Genomic DNA, 23762 nt, shown 5'->3' with positions numbered 1-23762 from the left:
CATTGAGCCGACATTAAACTAAGATAATACAATGGTTACTGTAATTTATAAATGGAGAAAATACTTACATTTGTGGGTTTCTTTGTTCGCATATGCGGCCATCTTATGGGTTTTTCGTTTTTTCTCATAACACTCCGTTTGGAGTGTGACTCTGAAAAACCTCTGTTCAGAAGTTTAGGCTATAATCAGCAATGCTAGTCAGTGGCAGTGTGTAACAGCTGAGTTTGTGTGGATTTTCTCCCATGCTGTGTAATTAACCTGTGTTCCAGCATTTGGATGTTACTGCTGTCATTCTGGTGTGAATTTGTTTCTAGCAACTGTCAGTGACTCTACCAAGAGTCAGTGACACAAAACTACACTCAAGGATAGGTTCTCTGCAACTGCACTGATACAGCAATACCATAAAAACTCTACTTCTCCTCTCCATGTCTTTGATGTCCAGACCAACACAGAGGAGTGTTTATTTCTGGCCGCTGGATTATCAGCTCCTCAGAGTTAACGGTCAGTTTAAGTTAGTGTTTCAGATTCTAATCAGAGCTTCAATTTGGCCTAAAATTGCGTTCTTAACCAGAATATAGCTCGAGAACTTTCTACTCAAGTCTTTCTGCCACAGTACAATGTTAAAAAACATAAACCTGACCCAAAAACGCTGCCTGAATCCAACCCAAAACACTGCAAAAACTGGTATCTTGTCAAGTAAAATGATCTTAAATCTAGTCAATAAATCTAATATTTCTTCTGTTGAGATTGTTGTAAGCATATTCTAAGATTAATAAACTTATTTCCAAACATTTTTCACGTATTTTAAGCAATTTTATTAAGTAAATTTATCTCACTATATTGGTACACAATTTTATTTGTTTTTAAGAAATGTAATTTAAACCATCAAAATTATCTGCCAATATAGTGAGATACATTTTTCTTGATAAAATGACTTAACACAGGGAAAAATGTCTAGAAATAAGCTAGATAGTCTTGTAATAAGTGCACAACTATTTCAAAATAAGAAATATTACATAGATCAACTAGAATTAAGATCATTTCATATGACAAGATACCATTTTTGCAGTGAACGAATCATTGGATTTACATGCTTTTATTTGCTCACAAAAGTGCTGGTTTCTGAAAAAATATGTGCCGCGAGGTTGCTCACACTCTTTGCTCACCACAGACTTTGCTGCCAAAACCATGACAACATAAGGTAAATGTAGGCTAAACTGATGGGGGAGAATCAGGCTGTGCAAGACCCAACATGAATTTTGAAGCCAACCAAGCCTAACAAATATTTGAGAAATTATGTGTGAACCTGACCAACACCACATGTGAAAGGTTGGGTTTGAATGAATAGTTCAAGCTGTTGTACTGATGTTTTCAGTTTTACATTTCTGACCTTCTCTATGGTCCACCTTCATTGGCTCCTACCTGCAGACCAGGATATGAGTGACAGCTGTCCTCTTGACGGGGCCATTACGGCTGAAGGCGAAGCCGGGCTGGCTGTGGATATCTTGGGGATTTCCCACATAGGACCCGTCGTAGCACTCGTTTATAGACACATCTATCCTGGCCCCTTTAGGATGAGGCTGCAGAACAGAATTGGTAATCTTAGCATCGCACAGTAGCATATATGAAATATATAATTACAGTATATCATTGCTGTCCAAAGAAAAACAAGTATCTCCAAAATAGTAACTTTACAGGAGAAGGCAAAAACACTCTTACCTTTCAACGTAAGATAATGTAAAGAGATTTTATACCAAGTGATTTTAGAGCATTTCTGTTGGTCTATTCATCATGAAATATCCACACAACATGAAGGACAGCTGGTGATGTAGAAAAATTAAACTCAACAAATATGGAGATACATGTTTTTCTTTGGACAGCAATGATATTCTGGTAAAAACAAATATATTTCTGTGATCATACTTGATGGATAGCCCAGTTATGGGACCAAAACAAAATATAAATTAATCATAATCACATGCAGAACCAGACTCACCACGTAGTTGAAGATGAAGCGGCTGTGGGAGAGTTTGAGGTGTTTGAGGAGGCTGTAGAGTTTTCGGCAGTTCAGCGTGCACCACGGACAATGCAGGTCATCCCGAGCCTCCGTCTGCTGCCGTGTGTTATTGTTGTACAGAAACTATGGGGAGAGAAAGTTTAGTGCTACAAATGTTTTATGCATCATTTTTACATACATTGCTTTCCATGTTTTTCTCACATGTTCTGTACATGTTCTCTTCATGTAAATGCAAGTGTGTAGTGTTTATTAAAACACTGCCAGAGCTTAATCCACAAGTTTATTTGCCTGATATAAAATCTCAGATGTTAATCTGCCTATACATACATAGGCTTCTTACTAAAATTCCGACACTCATTTACAGTCTCTATTCTGGGGTCTCCTGTGCTGCATATATTTACATTTTTACCATCTAAAACAACTGATCTGACTGCTAAATGATGTAAATGTAAATTCCTAAAATAAGCTTTGCTGTGCTCCCCGGGGACTCACAACACTTCATTTACATCATTGAGTACACATCTCTCTTCTGTCTGATACCTGGAACGGCTCTTCATCTTGTTCTCAAGCTATTAATGGGCAGAATCAGATGTGTTTGATCAGGAAGATAACAGAAACCCTGCAGTGATGTGGTCCTACAGGCCTTCGAGGATAAGAACGAGGCTAAAAAGGGCACCTGGTAGAAGATCCGTAGTTTCTGTCTGGGCTCACAGACGGACTGTTCTCTCCTGGTCTGCACACCACTACCGCTGCTGCTGCTGGTGTTCACTGAGTCTTTCACAGCTGATGCACAAAAACAGTGCAGAGGTACAGAATTAGAGGGACTAGCATATCTCTATACAATGTGTCAGCTGAAATAGGGATGGGCAATATGACCAAAATTCTTTATACAAGAACACAAACGTGTGGGTTTTTTTTTTTCAGTGATGCGCATCACTGGCCTTAAATGCTACTACACTATATGGACAAAAGTACTGGGACACATCTCTTAATCACTGAATTCAGGTGTTTAATTTAGTTTATTGCCGCAGGTGTATAAAATCAAGCACCTAGCCATGCAGTCTGCCTTTACAGATATTTGTGAAAGGAGTCATTCTAAAGAGCTCACTGAATTCAAGCGTGGTCCTGTAACAGGATGCCACCATTGCAAGTCAGTTTGAGAAATTTCTTCCCTCCTAGATATTCCACGATCAACTGTGAGTAGTATTATTGAAACGTGGAAGCATTTAGGAACCACAGCAGCTCAGACACGAAGTGTCAGACCATGTGAAGTTACAGAGCAGTTCGCCGAGTGCTAAGGAGCATAAAGCATAAAAGTCACCAACGCTCTGCTGACTCAATAACTGCAAAGTTCAAACCTCCTCAGCTGCATGCAAGCCATACATCACCAACACAATGCCAAGTGTCGGATGGAGTGGTGTAAAGCACGCCGCCACTGGACTCTGAAGCAGTGGAAACGGAGTGACAAATTACACTTCTCTATCTGTCAGTCTGATGGACAAGTCTGGGTTTGGCGAATGCCAGAACTTTACCTGCCTGACTGCACTGTAAAGTTTGGTGGAGGAGGGATAATGCTATGAGGTTGTTTTTCAGGGGTTGGTCTATAGGCCCCTTAATTCCAGTGAAGGGAAATTGTAATGCTTCAGCAGACCAAGGCATTTTGGACAATTCTATGCTTCCAACTTTGTGGGATCAGTTTGAGGAAGACCCTTTTCTGTTCCAGCATGACTGAGCCCCTCTGCACAAAGCAAGGTCCACCTCAACCTCATCAAACACCTTTGGGATGAACTAGAACAGAGATTACGAGCCAGGCCCTCTCGTCCAACATCGGTGTCTGACCTCACAAATGCTCTTCTGGATGAATAGGAAAAAATTCCCACACACTCCAAAATCTTGTAGAATTTAGTAGCTGCAAAGGGGGACCAACTCCATATTAATGCCTATAGATTTAGAATAGGATGTCATAAAAGCTCATGTAAGTATAATGTGTAGGAGTCCCAAAACTTTTTTCCATATAGTGTAGCTCGGGTTTGGCCCTTTTTTTCGCCCAGGAGGTTATATGATATATGTGAACATATTAGTATTGATAGTGAAGAATGTAAGATGGTAGGACCCAGTTAGGATTATGTTTACAAAATCACTGACTCACTGGTCCTCTAGTTCCAATACTAACCAAGTTCACATTTCTGTATTAGGAAATCTGCTTTAAGAAACTGCGCTTCAGGCATGCAGCACCTTACCCACGGGGGTGGATCTGAGGGTGGGGGTGCGACTCTCTGGGGCGCTGGTGTCAGAGTTGCGTGTGGATAGTGGCTTGGCCACAGGTGCTGTAGAGGGGTCATTGGGGTCACCTGTCCAGCGTAGTGTGAACTGTAAGGTGGGTCCCTGAGAGAAGGTTTCAAACGGGGGCAGTCTCTGCAAAAAAAAGACCAATCAGGGATTAATCCAACATAGTCAAACTCACACATAGTCAACAATTCATTGTCACGAACAGTTCAGTATTTTAGTCAGATCAAGCAAAATTTACATTAAGCAGTAGCTTGCCTTGTCCAAGTGACTCTGCACAAATTGCAAAAGATAAAATGAAAATATATATTCAGATTTTTGTGGTTCAGCAGCTTTTTACCATCAAACTAACTTTTAGTAATTAACTCGTATACCTTTACCTTATTATAATTATTGGTATTTTATCTGAACCATTACAAGAGAGATCACGTTTCTATGCCATATTCAGCTGTTTCAGCACTTTCCACTCAGAAAGGCCTTTTCTGGTTTCTCTCTCTCTCTCTAAGAGCTGAAAAGTGGCAGCATTCTTTTTAAAACTCTTGTCTCCTCCTCAGTCCAGCTCTAACTCTCCACCACGCTGTTTGTGTTGTTGTAAGAGGCACATGACAGAACTCTGTCCTTGACCAAACCTGTACTTGACCAAATTCATGAGTAAATGTGTTCATTTCCTAAGGAAAAAAAAAATCTCCATTTCCAATGTAACATTTCCACAGACTGAAGTGGAATGGAAAAAAGTTTTGACGACATTCATACAATATTACAGACAATTTCTGTTTTTGAAGGGTTAAAATGTTTTTCATAAATAAATCATTTGGATGAAGTTTATATAGCTCCTTTTATATACTGTGGTCATTCAAAGAGCTTTACAAATGATGAAATACAAAGATAACTCAATTTATAATTTAAAGAAAAGTAACAAAGTTAAGGAGCATAGAAATTAAAAACATGATTAAAACGTAAGTAAAACGATAGATTTCAAAGGAGAAGAATTATTAAAAGTAAAAATCAAATTAGAATAATAAAGGGCCATTACAGAAAAGAGCTAGTAACCACCTCTATTTTGAATGGATTTTTAAAATGTGGTTTTGTGTCGTTACACATATATATAATCGTTATATATTTTCTTTAAATGAGTTAAATTGAAGCTAGCTTAATTTCAATTCAGTGTGATTTAATGTAGAAGCAATTTTTCAACAATATTTCAACAAAGCACAGATTTAAAGAGCACAAATGTTGGAGCATAACACTGAGTAAAAACTGCCCAAAATGCTAAGAAGAAACATTGAGGATTAGTTCAGTAATTAATGCATTTGAAATTTCATGTTAATTTGGTCAGAGTACTTTAAATGTTCACAATTCAATATTAAGTTCAGAGTTTAACATTCTAACAGCTACAGCCAGCCATACACTGTCATTCTGTGATCTGCACCTCATATTCAAGTATCTTCCAAGAGAACAAATCATCCAGTGTGGACAAATCTGAATGAAATCTGCTCCTCAGTTTAACTCCATAATGCAGAACGAACCTTCCCATCCAGAATGGTTTCCCATGTGGCTCTTTTCTTGCTGACCGGACAGTCTTCTATCTGCTGCATGGACACCTCATACTCTCCATCCAGCAGCTGCAGCCGCCTACCAACACAAAACAGAAAAACTCACCTACTGCAGTACAGATCTGTTAGTCAGTCTGACCAGAACTTCCCACACACAGATTTAATGAGTCACATGAGTCACAGATGTTCATCCTTTGTTGTACGTAAAGGATCAGGACTTTCAAATCAAACACCATTTCTGAAGAGCTGAGAAAAAAAAATTCAAGCTTCACTTGAAATGTTTTTAACATTTGTTTTCCATCTGTTAAAGATGATGTGGCTCTTTCTATCTCTACCCGATGAGGTACTTGTCTGTTACCTGTTCTTATCAAAGACGGTCATCTGTGCGACAAATGTTTCTGTAGAGTCTCCGTCGTCACGATGGGACGCGCTCCTCTTCTTCCTGCTTGGGGGCTCATCCTTCACATCTGCTCAGAAAAAGAGCATCAAGGTAGAGCCAGTTTAACTCTACAGTCCCTGGGAACTCGGTGGAGTAATGGTGGGCAACACTGCAAAACTATCACATCATAAAGCTCTTCAATACAAACACAAGACTTTTTCATGATTCACTTCATGATGTGTATTTTGTGAAGGTAGAAAAGGCAAAAAGTAGTGCCACTAGTAGTGGTAGGTTTGGCCAAAAATTTATATCACAGTTGGTTTGGCATATACGGGTTTGGTTTTGGTATATATCACAGTACATATACACATTTTCAAATAAAACCATTTAGATGATTAAGTAAACATCTTTTTGTAAATTGTAACAGTGTCACGCCTCCAATCGTCAGACACTGCTGGAAACAGGAAAATATTACAGTTGTTCAAGCTTCAGTCCCAGCTGGTCCACGGTTTGTTTTGAGCACATGAGACGGTGGCCTCATGTGATGCGGCTGACTGAGTCAGATGGCTTCACCAGTGGCCACACCCTTACATTTAAGCCCAGTGACGTTACCATGGGATGTGAGGGCAGAGGCAACAGGGAGACAAGCGACAACTCTCTGTGTTTCTCTCTCTCCCTATGTTTCACAGTAAGCTGCTCTCAAGAAGCCCCAGCTGCTGCTGATTTGGAATGAACAGTACATACACCTTTAAAGGGAACCCTGACTGTTAAGACTTGTATACCTTAAAACAGTGTATATGTCCAATACTATTAAACTACGACATATAACCCAAATAGGAATGTTTTGTTTATGATTAATAAAAACATGACAAATAGATAAAATTCCTTTACTAGTAGGTCACCACTGTTGCACTGTGATGATGTCATATGATTGAAGTGGAGCCAGTTCTAAAGAAAAAAGGACAATAAAAAAAGATTTTCTTGTGTTATGTCATAACGCGACATAGCTAAAGCTGGAAAGGCTGAATGATATATTAGGGTTAAATGAGATATTCAGCTGACTGTTCCTCGATCAGTGGACAAGAGAGAGAGAGCAACCATTTGATGTGGCAACAAGAACAGCAGCCTGCTAGTGAAAGAATTTTGTCTAATTATAATAATAATTAAATTATTAGAATGGTACCAAACGTGTACACCATAATGGGACATAAGTGTCTTCATAGTCATGGTTGCCTTTAAAAAAAAAAAAGCAAAGACAGGACACAAGAACATGCAGGAGACAAAGAGAGACAATGGTATGGCAGAGGAAGGCAGCAGGGCTGAAAAGCTTGTTTATCAAAAGAAGAAGGACTGAAAAGTTCCTGCTGTGAATACATAGTTTAGGCGAGAAGCAGTAGACTGATTTTTTTGATGAAAATCAAAAAGATACGTCTGCTGCCATCAAACCCGCCTGAAGCATCCTTCCTTCACCCAAGGTAGCACATGGTGTGCTACAGCCACATTTAAAAAGGCTACGGTAATGGTATAATGGGCTAACATCAAATAAGCTACTTGGGAACTTGAGAGCTGAGGTAGTGCCCACTTTATATAAATAAATAAACAAACACACACAGAATTTTTCCTTCTAGTCCTTCCTGCATTATAACAGGGTTGCTACACAACTTTAACAATCATATTCAAAGCTTTTAAATATCCTTTTAAGATATTTAAAAGAAATATCCTTTTAAGACCTCAAGTAAAAGAAAAATAATACAATTATTACTGCAAAACAAAAGACCCAGTGTGGCATGTATTAAGACTTTAAGGACCCACGGGAACGCTAAATAACTGTGTACTAATGCTGTAAGTGCACATCAGAAAATCATTAGTTTAGTCGGGTTTAAAGCTGTTTTTTTCTCTCTGTGAGCTGTTATTAAAGTCCATTAAAGGAGCAGACACCCACAACATTTTCTCCCAGCAGTGCCGGTGAAATAACTGTGACACTTACCTATGTTTTCATCAGTCTCTCCATTAATGAAGCCATTGGAGTCTCTCTTCCCCGGCCGCGACACTCGGAACAGGAGTGAGTAGGACTTCACAATGTGGCTGTTACTGGGCTCGAACTCACTGCTTGACACGAGTAGGGAGGGAAAGGCACCAGGCTTGGTTTGGCTGAGATCTGGATTCAAAGGCACCTGCTTTTTCCCCGTAGGCACTTGCTTTATAGGACAACTGACATCCTATCAAAATAAAAAATGTTGCTAGTTCACATGTGCTGGAAAGAGCAGGTTTTCAGTCCAGCATTTAGTGGGTCATCAAGTGTCCTAGTCATTCAACTGGTCTATCCATGCTCTGCCAAAAAAATGTGTTCTTTCATAGCTACTGTTGCGAGGTTGGACAGCACGCTGGTAAAAATTCCACTCTATCTAATGGGAAACTACTCAGTTTTAGTTACTGGATGCTGGGGCACTGTTGTGATGGGACATGAATAATTTATGTATTTTGTAGGTATTGTGATATAAACTGAGTCTGTTCAACAGTTTCTCATTAGGTCGAATGGGATTTTCACCAGCGTTCTGTAAAGCCAGTCCAATCTCACCAAAGAAGCTACAAAAGCATGCATCTGTGAGCTGAGCATGGAAAGGGCAATTATGTTTCAATGTGAAAAAAGAAGAACAATGTATGAAAGAAAATTACCTTACGCTTTTTATGGCAGACTTTGACGAGTAGCACCTCAAGAGAAACTGAGTTTTGTTCATTTTCTGAGTTTTGACATGGCTTATCTAGGAGAAAGAGGGGGACAAAAAGTTTAATTAATGCAACATGTTATCCTTGACATAATAACTGCATCATCCATTCACAGTGATACATACATTTGTCCACAAGACAAAAGGTTGGACCTTTAATTTTTACTCTCTTGGTTCCTGTTATTTATATTCGAAACAACAGGGTTTGATAATTGAGATCTTTGTGCACTTACCATTCTTATGAAAGAATCCAGTAAAGGTCAGTTGCAGGTGTGACGATAAGCTGAATAATGAGCAGAAAAAGACAGAATAACAGATAATTAACAAAACATTTTGCTTTAATTCCTAGACAATTGTGTAAGTCCTACATTTGGGTGTGTTCTGTATCATTCTTGGTATCTAAAATGTCCCCAAGCTGGGCAATATTAGCCTTGAAATGGAATATACCATTTTACTAAAGTAATATATCACTAAAGTAATATTTCTGCAGGCATCCTCAAATTTAATGTTAAACTTATTAAGACCTTTTAATGCCACTTTTTTGCCATGTATTTGAAGTGTATTGTAACACTCATACCCAGATCTCTGTGTATGCTAGCTGGACAGCAGGTAATGTTACTTTAATACACATATTATTCAAATTATTCATTGTGTCTGTGTCCTTTTCTCAGTGCACATCAGTGCAGCAGTGCCAGAACAATCTGCCTGTTTTTGGCAGATGAGCAAAAGAAAAGCATTTGATTTTGTTATATAAACAAAATATTTAATGTGTTGGACCAGACAGCGATGACTGGTTTGGCTGAACTCAAATTGACACATAATTAAACTTGATCATTATTATCCATTAACTACATGGACTTCAGTGCAACCTAATGGAGCTGTTCTTATGTTATAGAAGGGTGTAATGGCTTGGTAAGGAGTTAAGCAACCTTATTTTCAGTCAATATGTGAGGGACATGGATTTTATACCTTGCCAGACTAGTTAGTGTAAAAGATTTAAAAAAAATAACATTAAACAGAGGCCAACGTCAAAATAACAGGGCTACTGCATCACTGCCAAATCCCTGACCAATCAATGCCATTGCAATGCCAAACTAACAAAATCAATGTCACAGAAAAATCCAACGTCATAAAAATACACTGAGCATGTTTACATGCATTTAATAATCTGATAACTGCAGAAATTTTTTTGCAGAAGATCTTGTCAGTAATGCGATGAACACGTTTACATGCTCTTGAGTAATCAGATAATGGGGAAATTCCGGGTCTACATGAGCCAGGCAGTAATCAGATTTCTGCTTTGCAACTGGCCAATAAACTCACAGAAGAAGATGTGATGTAAACATAATACAAAACTTCATCCCGCAACTATTTTTTTTAATCATCGAGCAATTTTACCTGAAAATATGAACATACATCATCTAGAAGATGAAGAATATTTAAATCCTTCATTTCATGTTTGGTTTCAGCACCGCTTCCAAAGTGTTTTGCTGCGTCTCACAGCAATGCTGCTTGCCTATTTCTGGTACCGCTGTCTGTTCTCGCGCATGCGCTGACTGAGAAATCAGAGTAAGAGTAATGCACTGAGAAATCTGATCACTGAGCTAAAATCCAGCTCTCTTTATCAGATTTCTTAATCAGATTTTTAGATCAGAGTATGGTGTTCACATGGTCATTTAAATAATCTGATAACTGCAGAAATCTGATTATGATCGGATTATTGAGTGCATGCAAACACACTCATTGTCCCAAAACCTGAAGTCTGGTGCAGTCTCTAGCAAACAAACTAGATGTGAAAACAGTGTAATACCTCTTTAGTCATTTAATTTCAGAAATGTAACTTTTTAAGGACCTACAGACAAACACTAACACAGCAGTCTTAGATCAGAATATTCACTTTATTAACACCTTTATCATCATCAGTACCTGTGAGATTCCTGGTCTCCCCTCATTCGCTCCACTTTGGCAAGCATGTCATCCACTTTAAACATTTTCCTGAGGACAAAGAACATGCACTGGTAAACTTTCATTTATAAAGCAGTAATTATAGGTATTGCATTGAACTAAAATAGTAATTACAGTCTCAACTGGGGGTAACTGACTATTTTAGATTTCACACTTTGGCCACTAAAATGCAGAGCTTGAGACCCAAGTGGCTACTTTTATTGCTGCCTTTGCTTCAGAATCTTATGAAATGTCATGAAGTTGCAATTTGAAAACTCTGAAAAGGGCTTTTAATTTGTTACGAGAAGTGGACAAACATTGTGCAAACCAGTCAGAGCCAAAGTGCCGAATGAAACGGTCGTCAGTGGAGCGGACTGTGCAGACAGTTTCAGGACACTATGAGAAGATTGGGTTGACCTCATTTTACAATGTTGTTAAGATCAGTTTTACATTTTGTGGACATTTGTAGACAGTGGTGTTTATCTGTTTTATCCTGTGCAAACCTGGCAGCTTGCTCGCTGTAATGTGATTATGTGAGCCAGCTGGCCAACGAGGGCAAATTACAGTTGAGGACAGTATATCTTGTTTGTTTACAACTTTACAGCGAGAAAATGTACTGAATGAAACAGGTAAGACTGATGGCCTGAGCCTGATTTTTAGTGGCTGGACAGTAAATAAAAGGGCGGTAAGTGTCTGGCCTGCCACCACTGCTGAGAAAAAAACCAAGAAAGAACACTGTTTCTTATTAATATAAACTCTTTAGTCAATATTTCCTTTTTCAAAGCAGCACCTGTCTGTTTTTTTATATTAAAACATGCTTGTTAATTGTAAATACAATGTATGTACCATAACTATTTTTCTATGATTCTGACAGCAAAATTAATTAGCTTGATGGTGCTAGTGCCCAGTGAAAATGTTGTCGCTGTCAGGACAAAACCTCTTCATCTTTTGTTGTTTTAATTTTTTGACATAATTTAAAAAAGCCAGTTGCCCTTTATGTTGTGTCAAACTTGATTAATGGGCCAATATATACAGTGCAAAATTACTTCAAAATATTTAACTTCCATTAAAAGAATTTTTCTCACTGTCCTGTAAGCAGGGGCCTCAAACTCAACCGCTTAAAGGGCCATATTTTAAAAAATGTTTTTTTATTTCATAATGATACTTAATGTGGTATTCTTTTATTACAGCCACACCATCTCTGCAAATGAGATGGATATCGGAAGTAAAAAAGGTATTTGAGGTCCCACCCCTCTTGAAACCCCCAGCGCTGACTGTTCACTTCTCACTTTAAGAGAACCAGGTGTTTTTTTTATATTGGTTGAACTGCTGCTGAAACACAGGTTAGTGTGTTTGGTGATGTGACTGTTGTAGTAGGATTGAGGTGTAAACGCTTTCCTGTAGACTGCTTTTGGGTGGAGGGGGGTTGGACTTTACGTTGCAGTGCATGTTGGTGATTATAGTGCAGCACACTGTGAAATGGGCTATTATTAATAGAAAATGAAAATATTTCTGAGGGTCAGACAGGATCATGCTATGAGCCAAACCTGGCCCGCGGGCCTTGCGTTTGACACATGGGCGGTATAGTTACCTTTTTGGAGATATGAGGTTTATCCCTGTCAAAGGAGCAATAAAGTTTGAATTTTAAAGCATTTAAATACCTGTTGGCATTTGTTCGAGAGTTTCTGTGGGACATGAAGGTCAGAGATCTGTGCAGCAGAATCGGCTGCAAGAGAGAAAGAGAAACAGTTTAATTTTGAGCAGTGTCAGAGACCACATTCACACAGAGGAATGTCAGGAATGTAGAGTGTCACTTCAGTAAATCAAGCGTTTCAAACCATGCTATAAAAAGGTTTTTGCAATTTTATTGAGGTGTACATACAGCAATTAGGTTCCTTGTCCGCAGAAATCTGTATATTTGCGTAGGCTCTGGTGGAAAAAAAAATGCATCAATTAAGATAAGATCACTCTTTATTAGTCCCACAACGTGGGAAATTCACAGTGCTACAGCAGCAAGGGGATAGCTAGGCATTCAAGAAAAGAAGTAACAAGAAGAGAATTTACAAACAAGGTATAAACCTTGTTAATTACTTAACACAGTTACAGTTTGTTACTTATTACCATACAGATGATATACATTATAATAAAGATAAAAAATATAAACTGTATCCTTCACAATATTAACAATATAAACATTATAAGTAAAAAAGCTAAAAATCTTTACACTATAAGGATGTTTTACACATATTGAACACAGAGTGTTGATTACATTCCACACGGGTACGGTGAGTTTACCATCTGTAGGTGTGTGAGATCTAATGAGGGGATGGGGAGGGGGACCCTCTCAGGTCTTTTACACATTATTTCAAAGGGCACATATATTGGAAAACCTCTTTTTCTTTGCTTGTTGTTTGATTAAGTATGTAAACACTGTTAATGCATCAAAACACCCCAGTCCACAAAGACCATACATGGAAAATAATTTGTTAAAACAGCCTGTTTTTAAAATGTAAAGTTTTTGTGATGTAATGAAAGGCAACTTTTACATATATCCTCTTATTAAGCCTACAGCAGTTAAGCTCCATTTACACAAAAGTTATAAAGAGTGTTTCAGCTTTATATAAAGAGTGTTTCGCTTTCGGCTCATGCCTGCAACCAAATCACAGCCGTGATGTTATTTCACGATACCACACTCCCTCTCGTGTTCTATTGCTTAAATATCACAATATGCTTCCTTGAGTATATTTTGGACATTATCAGTATTAAAAACACTGACCAGCTGCATGTTTCTTTGCAAACAGAGCATAATTAGTTATCTTTATTAAACTTGCAGCTACTCTAAAAATGGATCTACTAGAGGTCAAAATAATATTTTATCCAGATTTACTCTGTCGGTCTCTTACAGGTTAGAGTAATATTTTATCCAGATTTACTCTGTCGGTCTCTTACAGGTTAGTATGATATTTTATCCAGATTTACTCTGTCAGTCTCTTACAGGTTAGTATGATATTTTATCCAGATTTACTCTGTCGGTCTCTTACAGGTTAGTATGATATTTTATCCAGATTTACTCTGTCAGTCTCTTACAGGTTAGTATGATATTTTATCCAGATTTACTCTGTCGGTCTCTTACAGGTTAGTGTGATATTTTATCCAGATTTACTCTGTCGGTCTCTTACAGGTTAGTGTGATATTTTATCCAGATTTACTCTGTCGATCTCTTACAGGTTAGTATGATATTTTATCCAGATTTACTCTGTCGGTCTCTTACAGGTTAGTATGATATTTTATCCAGATTTACTCTGTCGGTCTCTTACAGGTTAGTATGATATTTTATCCAGATTTACTCTGTCGGTCTCTTACAGGTTAGTGTGATATTTTATCCAGATTTACTCTGTCGATCTCTTACAGGTTAGTGTGATATTTTATCCAGATTTACTCTGTCGGTCTCTTACAGGTTAGTATGATATTTTATCCAGATTTACTCTGTCGGTCTCTTACAGGTTAGTATGATATTTTATCCAGATTTAATCTGTCGGTCTCTTACAGTTTAGTATGATATTTATCCAGATTTACTCTGTCGGTCTCTTACAGGTGAGTGCAATATTTTATTCAGATTTACTCTGTCGGTCTCTTACAGGTTAGTATATTTTATCCAGATTTACTCTGTCGGTCTCTTACAGGTGAGTGTAATATTTTATCTAGATTTACTGTCGGTCTCTTACAGGTTAGTATGATATTTTATCCAGATTTACTCTGTCGGTCTCTTACAGGTTAGTATGATATTTTATCCAGATTTAATCTGTCGGTCTCTTACAGGTTAGTATGATATTTTATCCAGATTTACTCTGTCGGTCTCTTACAGGTTAGTATGATATTTTATCCAGATTTACTGTCGGTCTCTTACAGGTGAGTGCAATATTTTATTCAGATTTACTCTGTCAGTCTCTTACAGGTTAGTATATTTTATCCAGATTTACTCTGTCGGTCTCTTACAGGTTAATATGATATTTTATCCAGATTTACTCTGTCGGTCTCTTACAGGTTAGTATGATATTTTATCCAGATTTACTCTGTCGGTCTCTTACAGGTTAGTATGATATTTTATCCAGATTTACTCTGTCGGTCTCTTACAGGTTAATATGATATTTTATCCAGATTTACTCTGTCGGTCTCTTACAGGTTAATATGATATTTTATCCAGATTTACTCTGTCGGTCTCTTACAGGTTAGTATGATATTTTATCCAGATTTACTCTGTCGATCTCTTACAGGTTAGCATGATATTTTATCCAGATTTACTCTGTCGATCTCTTACAGGTTAGCATGATATTTTATCCAGATTTACTCTGTCAATCTCTTACAGGTTAGTATGATATTTTATCCAGATTTACTCTGTCGGTCTCTTACAGGTTAGTATGATATTTTATCCAGATTTACTCTGTCGGTCTCTTACAGGTTAGTATGATATTTTATCCAGATTTACTCTGTCGGTCTCTTACAGGTGAGTGTAATATTTTATCTAGATTTACTCTGTCGGTCTCTTACAGGTTAGTATGATATTTTATCCAGATTTACTCTGTCGGTCTCTTGCAGGTGAGTGTAATATTTTATCCAGATTTACTCTGTCGATCTCTTACAGGTTAGTATGATATTTTATCCAGATTTACTCTGTCGGTCTCTTACAGGTTAGTATGATATTTTATCCAGATTTACTCTGTCGGTCTCTTACAGGTTAGTATGATATTTTATCCAGATTTACTCTGTCGGTCTCTTACAGGTTAATATGATATTTTATCCAGATTTACTCTGTCGGTCTCTTACAGGTTAGTATGATATTTTATCCAGATTTAATCTGTCAGTCTCTTATAGGTTAGTATGATATTTCATCCAGATTTACTCTGTCGGTCTCTTACAGGTTAATATGATATTTTATCCAGATTTACTCTGTCGGTCTCTTACAGGTTAGTATGATATTTTATCCAGATTTAATCTGTCAGTCTCTTATAGGTTAGTATGATATTTCATCCAGATTTACTCTGTCGGTCTCTTACAGGTGAGTGCAATATTTTATTCAGATTTACTCTGTCAGTCTCTTACAGGTTAGAATGATATTTGATCCAGATTTACTCTGTCGGTCTCTTACAGGTTAGTATGATATTTTATCCAGATTTACTCTGTCGGTCTCTTACAGGTTAGTATGATATTTTATCCAGATTTAATCTGTCGGTCTCTTACAGGTTAGTATGATATTTTATCCAGATTTACTCTGTCGGTCTCTTACAGGTTAATATGATATTTTATCCAGATTTACTCTGTCAGTCTCTTACAGGTTAGTATATTTTATCCAGATTTACTCTGTCTGCCTCTTACAGGTGAGTGTAATATTTTATCCAGATTTAATCTGTCGGTCTCTTACAGGTTAGTATGATATTTTATCCAGATTTACTCTGTCGGTCTCTTACAGGTTAGTATGATATTTTATCCAGATTTACTCTGTCGGTCTCTTACAGGTTAGTATGATATTTTATCCAGATTTACTCTGTCGGTCTCTTACAGGTTAGTATGATATTTTATCCAGATTTACTCTGTCGGTCTCTTACAGGTTAGTATGATATTTCATCCAGATTTACTCTGTCGGTCTCTTACAGGTGAGTGCAATATTTTATTCAGATTTAATCTGTCGGTCTCTTACAGGTTAGTATGATATTTTATCCAGATTTACTCTGTCGGTCTCTTACAGGTTAGTATGATATTTTATCCAGATTTAATCTGTCGGTCTCTTACAGGTTAGTATGATATTTTATCCAGATTTAATCTGTCGGTCTCTTACAGGTTAGTATGATATTTTATCCAGATTTACTGTCGGTCTCTTACAGGTGAGTGCAATATTTTATTCAGATTTACTCTGTCGGTCTCTTACAGGTTAGTATGATATTTTATCCAGATTTACTCTGTCGGTCTCTTACAGGTTAGTATGATATTTTATCCAGATTTAATCTGTCGGTCTCTTACAGGTTAGTATGATATTTTATCCAGATTTACTGTCGGTCTCTTACAGGTGAGTGCAATATTTTATTCAGATTTACTCTGTCAGTCTCTTACAGGTTAGTATATTTTATCCAGATTTACTCTGTCGGTCTCTTACAGGTTAATATGATATTTTATCCAGATTTACTCTGTCGATCTCTTACAGGTTAATATGATATTTTATCCAGATTTACTCTGTCGGTCTCTTACAGGTTAGTATGATATTTTATCCAGATTTACTCTGTCGGTCTCTTACAGGTTAGTATGATATTTTATCCAGATTTACTCTGTCGATCTCTTACAGGTTAGCATGATATTTTATCCAGATTTACTCTGTCGATCTCTTACAGGTTAGCATGATATTTTATCCAGATTTACTCTGTCGGTCTCTTACAGGTTAGTATGATATTTTATCCAGATTTACTCTGTCGGTCTCTTACAGGTGAGTGTAATATTTTATCCAGATTTACTCTGTCGATCTCTTACAGGTTAGTATGATATTTTATCCAGATTTACTCTGTCGGTCTCTTACAGGTGAGTGCAATATTTTATTCAGATTTACTCTGTCGGTCTCTTACAGGTTAGTATGATATTTTATCCAGATTTAATCTGTCGGTCTCTTACAGGTTAGTATGATATTCTATCCAGATTTACTGTCGGTCTCTTACAGGTGAGTGCAATATTTTATTCAGATTTACTCTGTCAGTCTCTTACAGGTTAGTATATTTTATCCAGATTTACTCTGTCGGTCTCTTACAGGTTAATATGATATTTTATCCAGATTTACTCTGTCGGTCTCTTACAGGTTAGTATGATATTTTATCCAGATTTACTCTGTCGGTCTCTTACAGGTTAGTATGATATTTTATCCAGATTTACTCTGTCGGTCTCTTACAGGTTAGTATGATATTTTATCCAGATTTACTCTGTCGGTCTCTTACAGGTTAATATGATATTTTATCCAGATTTACTCTGTCGGTCTCTTACAGGTTAGTATGATATTTTATCCAGATTTACTCTGTCGATCTCTTACAGGTTAGCATGATATTTTATCCAGATTTACTCTGTCGATCTCTTACAGGTTAGCATGATATTTTATCCAGATTTACTCTGTCGATCTCTTACAGGTTAGCATGATATTTTATCCAGATTTACTCTGTCAATCTCTTACAGGTTAGTATGATATTTTATCCAGATTTACTCTGTCGGTCTCTTACAGGTTAGTATGATATTTTATCCAGATTTACTCTGTCGGTCTCTTACAGGTTAATATGATATTTTATCCAGATTTACTCTGTCAGTCTCTTACAGGTTAGTATGATATTTTATCCAGATTTACTCTGTCGGTCTCTTACAGGTTAGTATGATATTTTATCCAGATTTACTCTGTCGGTCTCTTACAGGTTAATATGATATTTTATCCAGATTTACTCTGTCGGTCTCTTACAGGTTAGTATGATATTTTATCCAGATTTAATCTGTCAGTCTCTTATAGGTTAGTATGATATTTCATCCAGATTTACTCTGTCGGTCTCTTACAGGTGAGTGCAATATTTTATTCAGATTTACTCTGTCAGTCTCTTACAGGTTAGTATGATATTTTATCCAGATTTACTCTGTCGGTCTCTTACAGGTTAGTATGATATTTTATCCAGATTTACTCTGTCGGTCTCTTACAGGTTAGTATGATATTTTATCCAGATTTAATCTGTCAGTCTCTTATAGGTTAGTATGATATTTCATCCAGATTTACTCTGTCGGTCTCTTACAGGTGAGTGCAATATTTTATTCAGATTTACTCTGTCAGTCTCTTACAGGTTAGTATGATATTTTATCCAGATTTACTCTGTCGGTCTCTTACAGGTTAGTATGATATTTTATCCAGATTTACTCTGTCGGTCTCTTACAGGTTAGTATGATATTTTATCCAGATTTACTCTGTCGGTCTCTTACAGGTTAATATGATATTTTATCCAGATTTACTCTGTCGGTCTCTTACAGGTTAGTATGATATTTTATCCAGATTTACTCTGTCGGTCTCTTACAGGTTAGAATGATATTTTATCCAGATTTACTCTGTCGGTCTCTTACATGTGAGTGCAATATTTTATTCAGATTTACTCTGTCAGTCTCTTACAGGTTAGAATGATATTTGATCCAGATTTACTCTGTCGGTCTCTTACAGGTTAGAATGATATTTGATCCAGATTTAATCTGTCGGTCTCTTACAGGTTAGTATGATATTTTATCCAGATTTACTCTGTCGGTCTCTTACAGGTTAGTATGATATTTTATCCAGATTTAATCTGTCGGTCTCTTACAGGTTAGTATGATATTTTATCCAGATTTACTCTGTCGGTCTCTTACAGGTTAATATGATATTTTATCCAGATTTACTCTGTCAGTCTCTTACAGGTTAGTATATTTTATCCAGATTTACTCTGTCGGTCTCTTACAGGTTAGTATGATATTTTATCCAGATTTACTCTGTCAGTCTCTTACAGGTTAGTATATTTTATCCAGATTTACTCTGTCTGCCTCTTACAGGTGAGTGCAATATTTTATTCAGATTTACTCTGTCGGTCTCTTACAGGTTAGTATGATATTTTATCCAGATTTACTCTGTCGGTCTCTTACAGGTGAGTGTAATATTTTATCTAGATTTACTCTGTCGATCTCTTACAGGTTAGTATGATATTTTATCCAGATTTACTCTGTCGGTCTCTTACAGGTTAGTATGATATTTTATCCAGATTTACTCTGTCGGTCTCTTACAGGTTAGTATGATATTTTATCCAGATTTACTCTGTCGGTCTCTTACAGGTTAGTATGATGTTTTTTCTAGATTTACTCTGTCGGTCTCTTACAGGTTAGTATGATATTTTATCCAGATTTACTCTGTCGGTCTCTTACAGGTGAGTGTAATATTTTATCCAGATTTACTCTGTCCGTCTCTTACAGGTAAGTGTAATATCTTATCTAGATTTACTCTGTCGGTCTCTTACAGGTCGGTCTCTTATATTCTTACAGGTTAGTATGATATTTTATCCAGATTTACTCTGTCGATCTCTTACAGGTTAGTATGATATTTTATCCAGATTTACTCTGTCGGTCTCTTACAGGTTAGTGTGATATTTTATCCAGATTTACTCTGTCGGTCTCTTACAGGTTAGTATGATATTTTATCCAGATTTACTCTGTCGGTCTCTTACAGGTTAGTATGATATTTTATCCAGATTTACTCTGTCGGTCTCTTACAGGTTAGTATGATATTTTATCCAGATTTACTCTGTCGGTCTCTTACAGGTTAGTGTGATATTTTATCCAGATTTACTCTGTCGATCTCTTACAGGTTAGTATGATATTTTATCCAGATTTACTCTGTCGGTCTCTTACAGGTTAGTATGATATTTTATCCAGATTTACTCTGTCGGTCTCTTACAGGTTAGTATGATATTTTATCCAGATTTAATCTGTCGGTCTCTTACAGGTTAGTATGATATTTTATCCAGATTTACTCTGTCGGTCTCTTACAGGTGAGTGCAATATTTTATTCAGATTTACTCTGTCGGTCTCTTACAGGTTAGTATATTTTATCCAGATTTACTCTGTCGGTCTCTTACAGGTGAGTGTAATATTTTATCTAGATTTACTGTCGGTCTCTTACAGGTTAGTATGATATTTTATCCAGATTTACTCTGTCTGTCTCTTACAGGTGAGTGCAATATTTTATTCAGATTTACTCTGTCGGTCTCTTACAGGTTAGTATGATATTTTATCCAGATTTAATCTGTCGGTCTCTTACAGGTTAGTATGATATTCTATCCAGATTTACTGTCGGTCTCTTACAGGTGAGTGCAATATTTTATTCAGATTTACTCTGTCAGTCTCTTACAGGTTAGTATATTTTATCCAGATTTACTCTGTCGGTCTCTTACAGGTTAATATGATATTTTATCCAGATTTACTCTGTCGGTCTCTTACAGGTTAGTATGATATTTTATCCAGATTTACTCTGTCGGTCTCTTACAGGTTAGTATGATATTTTATCCAGATTTACTCTGTCGGTCTCTTACAGGTTAATATGATATTTTATCCAGATTTACTCTGTCGGTCTCTTACAGGTTAGTATGATATTTTATCCAGATTTACTCTGTCGATCTCTTACAGGTTAGCATGATATTTTATCCAGATTTACTCTGTCGATCTCTTACAGGTTAGCATGATATTTTATCCAGATTTACTCTGTCAATCTCTTACAGGTTAGTATGATATTTTATCCAGATTTACTCTGTCGGTCTCTTACAGGTTAGTATGATATTTTATCCAGATTTACTCTGTCGGTCTCTTACAGGTTAGTATGATATTTTATCCAGATTTACTCTGTCGGTCTCTTACAGGTGAGTGTAATATTTTATCTAGATTTACTCTGTCGGTCTCTTACAGGTTAGTATGATATTTTATCCAGATTTACTCTGTCGGTCTCTTACAGGTTAGTATGATATTTTATCCAGATTTACTCTGTCGGTCTCTTACAGGTTAATATGATATTTTATCCAGATTTACTCTGTCGGTCTCTTACAGGTTAGTATGATATTTTATCCAGATTTAATCTGTCAGTCTCTTATAGGTTAGTATGATATTTCATCCAGATTTACTCTGTCGGTCTCTTACAGGTGAGTGCAATATTTTATTCAGATTTACTCTGTCAGTCTCTTACAGGTTAGAATGATATTTCATCCAGATTTACTCTGTCGGTCTCTTACATGTGAGTGCAATATTTTATTCAGATTTACTCTGTCAGTCTCTTACAGGTTAGAATGATATTTGATCCAGATTTACTCTGTCGGTCTCTTACAGGTTAGAATGATATTTGATCCAGATTTAATCTGTCGGTCTCTTACAGGTTAGTATGATATTTTATCCAGATTTACTCTGTCGGTCTCTTACAGGTTAGTATGATATTTTATCCAGATTTAATCTGTCGGTCTCTTACAGGTTAGTATGATATTTTATCCAGATTTACTCTGTCGGTCTCTTACAGGTTAGTATATTTTATCCAGATTTACTCTGTCAGTCTCTTACAGGTTAGTATATTTTATCCAGATTTACTCTGTCGGTCTCTTACAGGTTAGTATGATATTTTATCCAGATTTACTCTGTCAGTCTCTTACAGGTTAGTATATTTTATCCAGATTTACTCTGTCTGCCTCTTACAGGTGAGTGTAATATTTTATCCAGATTTAATCTGTCGGTCTCTTACAGGTTAGTATGATATTTTATCCAGATTTACTCTGTCGGTCTCTTACAGGTTAGTATGATATTTTATCCAGATTTACTCTGTCGGTCTCTTACAGGTTAGTATGATATTTTATCCAGATTTACTCTGTCGGTCTCTTACAGGTGAGTGTAATATTTTATCTAGATTTACTCTGTCGATCTCTTACAGGTTAGTATGATATTTTATCCAGATTTACTCTGTCGGTCTCTTACAGGTTAGTATGATATTTTATCCAGATTTACTCTGTCGGTCTCTTACAGGTTAGTATGATATTTTATCCAGATTTACTCTGTCGGTCTCTTACAGGTTAGTATGATGTTTTTTCTAGATTTACTCTGTCGGTCTCTTACAGGTTAGTATGATATTTTATCCAGATTTACTCTGTCGGTCTCTTACAGGTGAGTGTAATATTTTATCCAGATTTACTCTGTCCGTCTCTTACAGGTAAGTGTAATATCTTATCTAGATTTACTCTGTCGGTCTCTTACAGGTCGGTCTCTTATATTCTTACAGGTCAGTATAATATTTTATCCAGATTTACTCTGTCGGTCTCTTACAGGTTAGTATGATGTTTTTTCTAGATTTACTCTGTCGGTCTCTTACAGGTTAGTATGATATTTTATCCAGATTTACTCTGTCGGTCTCTTACAGGTTAGTATGATATTTTATCCAGATTTACTCTGTCCGTCTCTTACAGGTAAGTGTAATATCTTATCTAGATTTACTCTGTCGGTCTCTTATATTCTTACAGGTCAGTATAATATTTTATCCAGATTTACTCTAGTCTGTGGTTCTTTAACAGGTTAGTAAGTGTTCTGTAGTGCTCTTACTCTCAAAGGCCTGCAGAAATAGCTCATGGTCCGCTTGAATCTGCTCCATCTTGGGCTTTTTTACAGCGTTCACAGCCGAAGATGATGATGAAGATGAAGACGAAGATGTAGATGAAGGGTACATGGAGCCATTGGCTTTGCCGTGTGAAGCAGCGCTCATAACCTGAGCGGAGTATTTCTGAGGCGCCATCAGAAACAATACGAATCACAAAACTGGAACAAAAGGGCAAAAAAATATAGAGAAAACTAACCAGCTAAACCAGCTAACGGTGGAAAGCGGACTTTACCATCATCTAGACATCGGATAAGGAAAGATACCGGTCACTCGGACCAGTAAAGCACGATTATATTAAACATTAACACCATTCATCTGAATGTTTCATCTAAATCCGTTAAATCGAGAAAACTGCCGTTAGCCAGTTAGCTTAGCGATGCCCGAAACCGACGAATTCATGCCGAATAGCACCAAAATACTCCTTAAACCACAGATGATATAAAGCAACCGTTATATCTTCGCGGTAGTGTCATATTAACGTGTTGTTTGCATATCAAAAACATTTATTTGGGCGAACAAAATCCTCCAAACTAACGTAAATCGGCGCATATTGAGGATTTTCACCCCCTTCGAGCTCGGACAGTGGCGCTTCTTGGCGCCCGCCCACTTCAAAAGTCTCCACCAATCAGATTCTCCTGGCGACGAAATTCTATAATCTCAT

The 23762-nt window shown here is 36.9% G+C and overlaps 1 protein-coding gene across 1 annotated transcript in view; it reads right to left on the bottom strand.

Annotated features, from left to right (window-relative positions):
* suz12b (SUZ12 polycomb repressive complex 2 subunit b) overlaps positions 1-23721 on the bottom strand; it is a 29303-nt gene extending 5582 nt beyond the window's left edge. Inside the window, exons 1-13 of the mRNA XM_036571412.1 lie at positions 23047-23721; positions 12788-12834; positions 12567-12631; positions 10888-10956; positions 9195-9244; positions 8912-8997; positions 8223-8454; positions 6215-6323; positions 5830-5935; positions 4258-4432; positions 2694-2800; positions 1997-2140; positions 1423-1580 (exon numbers count right to left, since the gene is read on the bottom strand). Of these exons, the coding sequence (XP_036427305.1) occupies positions 1423-1580; positions 1997-2140; positions 2694-2800; positions 4258-4432; positions 5830-5935; positions 6215-6323; positions 8223-8454; positions 8912-8997; positions 9195-9244; positions 10888-10956; positions 12567-12631; positions 12788-12834; positions 23047-23236 (1538 nt within the window). The 5' untranslated portion in view covers positions 23237-23721. The remainder of the gene's footprint in view (positions 1-1422; positions 1581-1996; positions 2141-2693; positions 2801-4257; positions 4433-5829; positions 5936-6214; positions 6324-8222; positions 8455-8911; positions 8998-9194; positions 9245-10887; positions 10957-12566; positions 12632-12787; positions 12835-23046) is intronic.
* Between the last annotated feature and the right edge of the window lie 41 nt (positions 23722-23762).

This window comes from Colossoma macropomum, unplaced genomic scaffold, assembly GCF_904425465.1.
Source record: "Colossoma macropomum unplaced genomic scaffold, Colossoma_macropomum, whole genome shotgun sequence".
In the NCBI taxonomy this organism is placed as follows: domain Eukaryota; kingdom Metazoa; phylum Chordata; class Actinopteri; order Characiformes; family Serrasalmidae; genus Colossoma; species Colossoma macropomum.
The sequence above is the reverse complement of the archived record's forward strand: the minus strand, read 5'-3'. Positions and strand labels throughout refer to the sequence as shown.